This window comes from Lampetra fluviatilis, chromosome 65 (assembly GCF_964198595.1).
Source record: "Lampetra fluviatilis chromosome 65, kcLamFluv1.1, whole genome shotgun sequence".
NCBI lineage: Eukaryota > Metazoa > Chordata > Hyperoartia > Petromyzontiformes > Petromyzontidae > Lampetra > Lampetra fluviatilis.
The window spans coordinates 6725892-6736297 of NC_136339.1; the positions used below are offsets into that span (position 1 = coordinate 6725892).

Here is a 10406-nt window from a genome sequence, read left to right on the forward strand (position 1 = left end):
CAGACGCACGCGCAGACGTGCAGACGTGCAGACGTGCAGACATGCAGACGCACAGACGCACGTGCAGATGCACGTGCAGACGTGCAGACGCACCAGCAGACGCACCAGCAGACGCACCAGCAGACGCACCAGCAGACGCACCAGCAGACGCACCAGCAGACGCACCAGCAGACGCACGTGCAGACGCACCAGCAGACGCACCAGCAGACGCACGTGCAGACGCACGTGCAGACGCACCAGCAGACGCACGTGCAGACGCACGCGCAGACGCACCAGCAGACGCACGCGCAGACGCACCAGCAGACGCACGCGCAGACGCACCAGCAGACGCACCAGCAGACGCACCAGCAGACGCACCAGCAGACGCACGCGCAGACGCACCAGCAGACGCACCAGCAGACGCACGTGCAGATGCACCAGCAGACGCACGCGCAGACGCACCAGCAGACGCACCAGCAGACGCACCAGCAGACGCACCAGCAGACGCACCAGCAGACGCACGTGCAGACGCACGTGCAGACGCACGTACAGACGCACGTGCAGACGCACCAGCAGACGCACGCGCAGACGCACGCGCAGACGCACCAGCAGACGCACGCGCAGACGCACCAGCAGACGCACCAGCAGACGCACCAGCAGACGCACCAGCAGACGCACCAGCATACGCACCAGCAGACGCACGTGCAGACGCACGTGCAGACGCACGTGCAGACGCACCAGCAGACGCACGTGCAGACGCACCAGCAGACGCACCAGCAGACGCACCAGCAGACGCACCAGCAGACGCACCAGCAGACGCACGTGCAGACGCACGTGCAGACGCACCAGCAGACGCACCAGCAGACGCACCAGCAGACGCACCAGCAGACGCACCAGCATACGCACCAGCAGACGCACCAGCAGACGCACCAGCAGACGCACCAGCAGACGCACCAGCAGACGCACGTGCAGATGCGCAGTTATGGTGACAGTTGGTGGTGTAGTTATGGTGACAGTTGGTGGTGTAGTTATGGTGACAGTTGGTGGTGTAGTTATGGTGACAGTTGGTGGTGTAGTTATGGTGACAGTTGGTGGTGTAGTTATGGTGACAGTTGGTGGTGTAGTTATGGTGACAGTTGGTGGTTTAGTTATGGTGACAGTTGGTGGTGTAGTTATGGTGACAGTTGGTGGTGTAGTTCTGGTGACAGTTGGTGGTGTAGTTCTGGTGACAGTTGGTGGTGTAGTTCTGGTGACAGTTGGTGGTGTAGTTCTGGTGACAGTTGGTGGTGTAGTTATGGTGACAGTTGGTGGTGTAGTTCTGGTGACAGTTGGTGGTGTAGTTCTGGTGACAGTTGGTGGTGTAGTTCTGGTGACAGTTGGTGGTGTAGTTCTGGTGACAGTTGGTGGTGTAGTTCTGGTGACAGTTGGTGGTGTAGTTATGGTGACAGTTGGGAGAAAGGTTGGGAGGGTTTAAGGAGAGTTTCAAGTAGGGCTACTGCTAGGGAGTAGTGGTAGTGCTAGGGGTAGTGTTGGGGGGTAGGGATAGTGATAGGGGTTGGGGTAGTTGTCGGGGTAGTGGTATGAGTTAGGGTAGTGATAGAGGTTGGGGTGGGGGTGGTGGTGGTAGGGGTGGTGGTTGGGGTAGTGGTAGGAGTTAGGGTAGTGATAGGGTTTGCGGTTGTGATGGGGGTAGTGGCGTATGCCTGGTCGTATCTGGACGGCAGGGGCAGGGAGGTGAGCAGGAGGGGTGGGCTAGGGAGACAGAGATGGGTTCTAAGGCTGAGTGGACGTCGGGGAGACCCCGGATCGGCTCAGATATTCGTTCCCGCTTGTGGCCACGAGTGGAAGTCGCACTGGGTTACCGCGGGCCATGGCGCGGTGCGCCAACCGCTGTTCTACCGCTCCTTGATCTGTTGTCCTTCCCCGCGTGTGTCAAATGTAAAATTCCTGTTCATGTTGACGCGGGTGTTGTTGTTGTTGTTTGTATCAGAGCTGTCCATCAACCCGGCTCTCAACGCGACGCTGATCCCCCCCCACGCCCGCTGCCAGGCCGTCCCCACAGCTGCCGCTTCCGGTAACAAACAAACAGCCCCCTCACAAACAAGCAAACACCCCCCTCACAAACAAGCTAACACCTCGCGAGCTTGGGACATCTCTACGCAGCTCTGATTTCCATTCGTCATTCAAAAGTTGTATTTGTGTGCGATTGCGCGTGAGTGTGTGTGTGTGGAGCGGTTAGCGCGCTGCGCTATGAACCCGGCGACCCGCGTTCGATTCCCGCTTATGGCCACCAACAATTTCTCGGCCTCCCCTAGATCGACTCGGCCTGAAATGAGTACCTGGTGCGGTGTGTAAACATCGGCACTGGGGAAACAAAGGCGGCCAGGCGTGGTGCTGGCCACCCACCACCTCGTGTGCCGTGCCGGCCTTCACAGGTGCTCGCTAACAGCACTTGCCCTAGAAAGTGTGTGAGGGGTACATGGGGGGCATCTCTGTCTCTGTGTTGTTGTTATTACAAAAGCAACCGCGTCGCAGGACAAATAGAAGACGCTGCGCGTATTTTTGTTGGTCCGTATCGTACGTGGATACTGAGGCCTGTCTGTTTACGTGTAGCCTTGATGCGCGCTTGTGTTGATAACGCCGTGTTTGTGTGTGTGTCTGTGTCCCTGCACCCCCATCCCTTTACGTCCACTCTCCATCGCTCTCCATCGCTCTCCTCTCCCCTCGCCTCGTGTGACATCGCGAACCCTCCTCCTCGTCCCGTCTCTTCCTGTTCCTGCTTCCCCTGTTCCACGTCCCATCCCCGTCCTCCCTGCAACATCGCCTCCCTCAATCTCCTCCTCCTGCCTCACCAACGTCCCTCAATCTCCTGCCTCACCAACATCCCCTCCCCGCTCCATCCTCCTCCACGCTCTCCTCCACCCTGGCTCTCGCCGTCCCCCCTTCTCCGCTCTCCGTGTTTCCTCCGCCCACAGAAAGCAGCGCAGTCGGAGGCAGCAGCCAAGCGAGTACTGGAGGCGCAGCAGCCTCTCTCCCCAATGCTTCCTGAGCACACACGCACACACACGCACGCACGCGCGCACACACGCAGCACACGTGTACGCACAAAGACAGACACACACACACACACGTGTACGCACTCAATCCCAGCCCTTAACCAATCCCTCCGTATTGCTCGGTCCGTTCAATGTCGTAGCGTGAAGGGGGGTATGGTTGTGGGAGTCCATGATTAGCCGGGCGGTGGGTGGAGGTGGAGCCGGGGGTGGTGGGGAGGAGTGTGGGGGGGGGCGGGGTGCACGGCGCGAGGTGGGAGGTGTAGTCTTGTTGATATGCCGCCGGCGTTTGCGAAGGGGCCTCCATTGTCCACCGCCACCCTCCGCTCGCACACCGCTCCTCCCCACGCTCGCACACACACAGACACACCTGGAACGCCCCGCTCCCTCCCCTCTCCCTGTGAGCGTGCGTGCGAGCGAGCCGGCGGTGCGGTCGTCATGTAAAGGCGGCGGTGGGGGGGGGGGCGTTGTCACGTGTAGTCGGTCGGAGTGAGACGAGCGCTTTGCTTACCACATGTTGTTCAGTTGTTAACCCAACAGCGGTGAGCAAAGTTTTATTGACGGCGTCGTCCTTGTCTATCATAATAATTATCGTTACCGTTATTAATTATATTTTACCGTTATTATTCCCCCCCCCCCTTCCCGCCCGTTGTTCCGTGCGAGACACAAAAAAACCGAAAGAGCAAAAAGGTGCACAGATAGATCTCGGCTCCCCGAGGAGGAGGAGGGAGGGAGACGCAGGTTTCCCTGCGTTCGGCCGTCGGGCTCAGCTCCGCGCGACGGCAGCAACGGAGCGGCGAGTCGCGTGCGTGTGCGTGCGTGTGGGTATGTGCGTGCGTGTGGGTATGTGCGTGCGTGTGGGTATGTGCGTGTGTGCGTGCATGCGTGCGTGCGTGTGGGTGTGTGCCTGTGGGTGCGTGTGGGTATGTGCGTCGGTGCGTGCGTGTGGGTATGTGGGTATGTGCGTGTGTGCGTGCGTGTGCGTGCCTGTGGGTGCGTGTGGGTATGTGCGTCGGTGCGTGCGTGTGGGTATGTGCGTGAGTGGGTGCCTGTGGGTGCGTGTGGGTATGTGCGTGAGTGGGTGGGTGCGTGCGTGTCTGACGATGTGCGTCTGTGTGGCGGGCGGACAGGACGGAGGGGGGAGGGTGGGAGGCAGGCCGTGTCCATGCATTGGGGTACGTCACTTTCAAGGTGCGTGTCGGAGTGTGTGTCAGTGTGTGTGTTGTCAGCCTGCGTGTGTTGTCAGCCTGCGTGTGTTGTGATCAGTCTCTGTGTGCCGGAGTGCGACTGTCCCGTGTGTTTGTGTCACTTTCAAGGTGTGTGTCGGATGTGTGTGTGTGTGCACGCGTGGGGAGCGGTGAGTGTATTGGTATGTCACCGTGATGGAGTTCGTGGTGGTCCGTGTGTCTCGGGGTATTGGTGTCGGCGTTTGTCTTTAAGTTGCATCGGTGTGTGTGTGGAGCGGTGGTGCGGTGGTTCACGCTACGAACCCGGCGACCCGAGTTCGATTCCCGGCCACAGCCAAACATCAGTGGGCGAGTGTTATCTCAACCGGCCTCGTTGTTTAAAACCTATCGGCACTGGGGAGACGAAGGCTGCCTGCCGGGTGTGGTGCTGGCCACACCACCCAGTCGTGCCCTGTGCCGGCCTTAACAGGTGCTTGCTAACAGCACTTGCCTCAACAGCCGGTGTAGGCTGCACAGGGGATCTTTGTATTTGTTAAGAGAGCGTGTATCTGCTCGTGGTGTGTGTGTGTGTGGTAGGAATGTGTGCGATTGATGAGTGTGTATCCGTGTTGGACCATGTGTGTCAGCGCGTGTATATCACGGTTTATGTGTGTGTCTGGGTGTGTGCGCGCGAGTGTTGAGGTTTCGGTGTTAGTCCACTTAACTGCAGCCACGCGGCCACGCGTGAGTTTTAAACCGTTGCACGTATGTCTCTCTTTACAGAGACGACAAAACGCGCGCGAGAACGCAACGCGCACGTACAAACGCGCACGTACAAACGCGCACGTACACGCACACACTATTTAAAGCTACCCCACGTACACACACACGCAGACTGGGTGCTATAGTCCCGAAAAAACCCCACACGAGTTCCATTCACCCGGACACCGCAGATGAGTTTAGCAGGCCAAGGGCGTGTGGGTGGCGGTGTGGGGGGCAGTGTGGGGGGCAGTGTGGGGGGCGGTGTTGGCTTGGCGGTGTGGGGTGTGCGGTGTGGGGGGCGGTGTTGGCTTGGCGGTGTGGGTGTGGGCAGGGTGGTTGGATCGGCGTGGGGGGGGGCGACGTGCTCCGCTGTGCCCACGGGCACCAGGCACGATCCCAGCGTTGTTTCTTTTTGATTTTTAACCGGGGTTCAGACGGCGCGCTGTGTGGGTGGGGTGGTGGGAGTGGGTGGGTGGAGTGGGTGGAGTGGGTGGGTGGAGTGGGTGGGTGGGAGACGAGACGCCGCCACGCATGCGACCCCCCCCTGCCCGCCTTCCTTTCCTCGCCCCCCGCCGGTAAAGCCGCCGTCACCGCCGCCGCCGTGTCTCCGTTAGTGTCTCTGTTTTTAAATTTCAGGTCTCGTCAAAATATGTTTTGGCGGCGTGTGAAACGAGGGGGGGCTGTTGAAAAACGATCGTAGTTAGAAGGAAGGGATGCACGTGAAAAGCTACGGTGTAATATCGCTCGCACACACACGCAGACACACACACACGCAGACACACGCGCAGACACACACACGCACAGGACCTGCCCCTCACCTCGCAGTCCGTTTTAGTTTGTACAGGTTTTAGTAGTATTATTATTGGTATTGTTATTATTGCTTTTATAATCTGTAAGTTTGAGGGACTTAGAGAGTTAAAGTAAGTATACAATTTACGAATGTGTGTGTGTGTACGTGCGTGTATTTGTGTTGTGTGTGTGTGTATACGAATACTGTCGTGTGTGCTTATTCTGTATATGACTCGTGTGTGCGCGTGCGTGCGTCTGTGTGTATATGAATAGGCTGTGTGTACAAGTGTATGAGTTAAGCATTAGGCCTATGTGTGTGAATGCATACGTATGAATGTGGATATGGTAGCGTCCTATTATGAAATAAGTTTGTAATTTACAGCACGTGGAAGCTTATGTAACGTGTGTGTGTGTGGGGATGTTAATGTGAACGCATGAACAAACCGTGGAGAAGTATGGTCAAATTATTCCCATCACGACGACCCGCACGGCTCTCGGGTGGCGGGGGGGGGGGGCCTCATCCAGCAGTGGATCGGCTCGAGGGACGCACGTGTGTGAACTCGTACGCTGGAAGTAATGAACGCGACGTGTACGGACTGAGCGTGTGTGTGCGCGCGTGGCATTGCGCGCGAGTTCGCGTTGGTCAAGGTTCGGCCTCCGCTGGACAGCTCGACAAGCGAGAGGGGCCCCCCCCCCCCCCTTGTTAGAGGGGAATTATTTGTCCTGTTCTTTCACGCTGGCCAGCGACGCCTTGGAAGAGGTGGAAGTTGCCCACATTTTGCCCCACCGCACCAAGGACCCTGCGGATCGATTGGACACAGCGAGTTCGCGTGCGAACGGTGGCCATCGCGGCCGTCTCGTGCGCGCCCACGAGCCGCGTGCGTTCACGAGCGGCGCGGGGAGAGCGGCGGCGCAGCGGTCGGCGCGCCTCGCAGCGTCACACCAACACCCCGGCGACCCCGGCGACCCGAGTTCGATCTGCCGCTCGCGACCGATCACGGCGGCGGCGGCGCGGATATTTATTGCAGCGGTTTCCGAGGCCATCACCTCGGTCGACTTTGCCTTATAAACGACACGAGTACCCGGTGTTGCGTAAAAATAAAAAGCAAACCCATCGTAGCCGGGGGAGACAAAGGCGGCCGGGGCGTGGCGCCGGCCACAACCGCACCCCCACCACCGCCCCCTCGCTGGGACGCCGCTGCGGCCTTCACAGGGTGGCGCTCGCGGCACTTAGGGGGGGGCCGGCGGTCGCATGGCGGGCGACGCCGTGGGGAGGTGCGAGGTGGCCGTGGCGCTGCGTGCGCGTGGCCTGTGTGGCTGGGCTAGGATGTACGTGCATGTGAGTCAACAGTTACCCCCTGACCTTCGTCCCCCACGCGAGCATTTAAGGAAAAGTACATTAATTCCAATCGACTCCCACCTTCTCGGTTCAGACGCAGGTGTCGCACACACGACACTTTGTTGTACATAAATTCTGTATGTGCAAGCTTCAATTTTTGTAGTTATAAGTTTTATTTCTTCACGTGTTTGGCTGTCAGCTGCTATTAATCCATTTCTCCGTAACTCTTAATATATCTTCTTGAAAGCCCCTGCCCCTTCCCCTGTACATTCTTTTAAAGTTACGAGCGCTTCCCGGCGTAGAGGGGTTCCGCGCTCGTGCTGTGCGATTGTCCCGACGTTTCGCGCCGCGCCGCAGCGAGGGAGAGAGCTGCTGCGTCTCCACCTCCGAACGCCGGCACCGGCGGTGGCAGCACGCGCCGGGCAACTCGACAGTTTAGTTCCTGACGAAGGCTTCCAGCCGCGTGGTGCGAAACGTCGGACGTCGTGCCGTACCGGGGCGCGCGCGCGGCACGACCCGGAGCGCGCATTGGGAGAGGGTCGAGCGACTCCGGTTTGTTTGGGTTCGGAGACTGTTTGGAGCTTCCTAGACCTCGGTTGGGTAGTAATGGCACACAGCGCGATGTGGAACAAGACCCAGACCGGTTTAGTTCACCGGGCAGTTGGTGTTGCCAATTTGAAACCACGGCGGTGGGGGCGGTGGTGGTGGTGGTGGCGGCGGCGATGGCTCTGAAAGTGGAGAGCGTATAGCCGGCACCGCCGAGGTGTGGGGCCTGGGTTCGCACCCAGGTTCCGGCCACCCGTGATTGAAACCGGGTTCTCGAGCGGAGCGAGTCGATGGTCGCAGCCCGGTCGCCGATGACTGCACAATAAAACCCCGTCACATTACATTTGGTGCTGCCCTTAATTCGGCACAATTCCAGTAGGCGAGAATTAAAGCATCGGATTCACGGACTGTCACGGAACGAACCGCGACTCGGTGGGCGGAGCGGGCCGGCAACGCTGGCGACTTGGCGTGGTGGACCGGAGCGGCCACGTGACCAACAAGAAGAAGAAGAAGGGCTCTCGGAGGTAGCTCGGTGATGTCCACTTCCGCGGGTCGTTCTCCAACAGGAAGGGGGCTGCACACTGCTCGGCGAGAATTCCGAATGGTTCCTCGTCCCGTGACGCCGGTCGCGCAATTGCGACTCTCAGAATAGGAATTTTGATCCTGTAGGAATTCGATTGGCTTCCTAAGGCACTTTCGCAGATGCCCAGTCGGCCATGTCGAGGGACGAGACCCGTGGCCGTGCTGAGGATGCGGCAGTGCCCTCCTCCCCCATGGACCCACCGAGACGCCTACCGAACACCAACATCACTTCTCTTTTAAAAAGTGGCACTCCTGCACAGAATTGGGTCCCGTCGTCCTTGTCTCAAGGCGACGAGGGGGCCGCGAGGGCCTCGCCACGTTGGGGACGGAGCCCCGGGGCGTGACGTGCGCGCCTCGTCACGAGGCCGCAGCGGCAGCAGCCGCAGCGCCGCCGCTTCGATTCCTTCTCCCCCGGGGAGCGGCAGTCGACAGCAGCGCGGTGTGCGAGTTGCTCGATCCGCCCCCTGCCCCCTCAGGCCACCCAGCGACCTCTAACCTGGCGATCTGAGCCTCACTAAAACACACACCAGGCGATCTGAGCCTCACTAAAACACACCTCACGGATCATGCTGGCCGCGAAAGCCTTCGGGCGTGTTCAGCGCGGGAGAAACGTGCTCGCCGCGGTGAGGTCTTGAGTGGGCGGGTTAGTGTGAGAACGCCCGCGTCTTCAAGACGTCTTGGCCGAGCGAGGGGGGGGGGGTGTAGAGGGGATACGAAACGCCCTCGAGAGGGGCTCGCGACCTGCTCCTAGTCCAGGGGTCTGCAACTAAAATAATCAGAGCCATGATTCTCGAAGTTGGGTAAAAACTTAACTTAAAGCTTTCGTGACTGCAGGAATTCATCTTCTTTGGGTCTTTCGGTAAAGTCACGTAGATAGGTTCAAAGAAAAAAAAAACGACGTTTCGATCGCACCACAAGTGGTCGTCGTCAGGAAGAGTGCGTCACGAAGCGGTCTTCACAGAGCCGCCGATGCCCTTGGGCGAGCAGTGACGCGAGGTGACCAGTTGCAGGGCCGAAGCTTTGCCGGTGTCCACGTGCAAGCGACGTGGGCTGCCCGCGAGCCTGCCGAGGGCGCCTGTGGAGGTGCACAGCCCCCCCCCCCCACACGCCCCCCTGGCCCTGCACCCACAGAGTCGACGTGACCCTCACGCCCCCCCCCCACTGCAGCTCGCTGCTGGCCACTCGGGCGCCATGGTGGCTGTGAGATGTTAACTCCCTCGCCTGGTGGACAGGAGGTCGTGCGCTGTTCATTCCGGGTTTGCGTGTCTCCCCCCACGGTCGCGTGGAATTGTCTCCGGGTCCTCTGGTTCTCGCCGCTACATTTAGAATCGACATCACGCGTTTCACACGAGGACACGGACACACACACGGAGACACACGGAGACACACGGAGACACGGGCACACGCATGGAGACAACGACACGGAGACACACGGAGACACGGGCACACGCACGGAGACACGGACACACGCGCAGAGACCGAGAGACGGAGATGCTCGCTCCGTGTAAGTGAACAGGGCCGGCCGTGACGAGATGGACGACGGTCCGGGATCGGAACGGAGTGGAGCCAAGGAATTGAACACGTCCAGGGGCGTCCAAGGGGCCTTCCGCCGAGGAGATGGAGCGGGGAAATCGGCTCGCGTGCAGCAGCAGCAGCGGCAGGTGCCCGGCGGGATTGTATCGCTGGATGGCGAGAGGTGGCGGCGACTTGGAGCGGCCTTCAGCAGTGGATCGAGCGCGGTGCTGGCGCGCCGGGTTGGAGTCCCGGACGGGGCTCGTTTCATCCGTGGCGGTGATCCCGAGTCCACACGGCCGCGGGCGAGTCGCTGGCGCGGTGCAGAACAACGCCAGCAGCGGGGAGACAAACACGGCCGAGCGGGGTGCTGACCATCCCCTTGTGGCACATCGTTAAAAACAAAACAACTTCCTCGACCCGATGATGCTGGTTGTGTTCTCGAGCAGCGAAACGACGGTCCCCACGTGACCATTGTTCGCCAACATCGACGCGGGCGGTGTGCTACGAAACAAACATAATAGTAGTTTATCATGTAATAGTTTATGTTGTGTCACCCTTCCTGGCAGTAACACAGGAGGTGTTAAAGATGCTTCGGGCACCAAATGGATTAAAACCTTTTGCAAGGAATAAAGTGTCGCGCTAACCGCACGCGGCGCTCGTGGTGAACATGCGAGC

The 10406-nt window shown here is 59.6% G+C and overlaps 1 protein-coding gene across 2 annotated transcripts in view; it reads left to right on the forward strand.

Annotated features, from left to right (window-relative positions):
- The window catches only part of GSK3B (glycogen synthase kinase 3 beta), a 36212-nt gene extending 31012 nt beyond the window's left edge, over positions 1 to 5200 (forward strand). For both annotated transcript variants that reach the window (XM_078882384.1, XM_078882385.1), the window contains exons 10-11: positions 1970 to 2053; positions 2955 to 5200. In XM_078882384.1, the coding sequence (XP_078738510.1) occupies positions 1970 to 2053; positions 2955 to 3028 (158 nt within the window). In that variant the 3' untranslated portion in view covers positions 3029 to 5200. The remainder of the gene's footprint in view (positions 1 to 1969; positions 2054 to 2954) is intronic.
- Positions 5201 to 10406: the final 5206 nt, after the last annotated feature.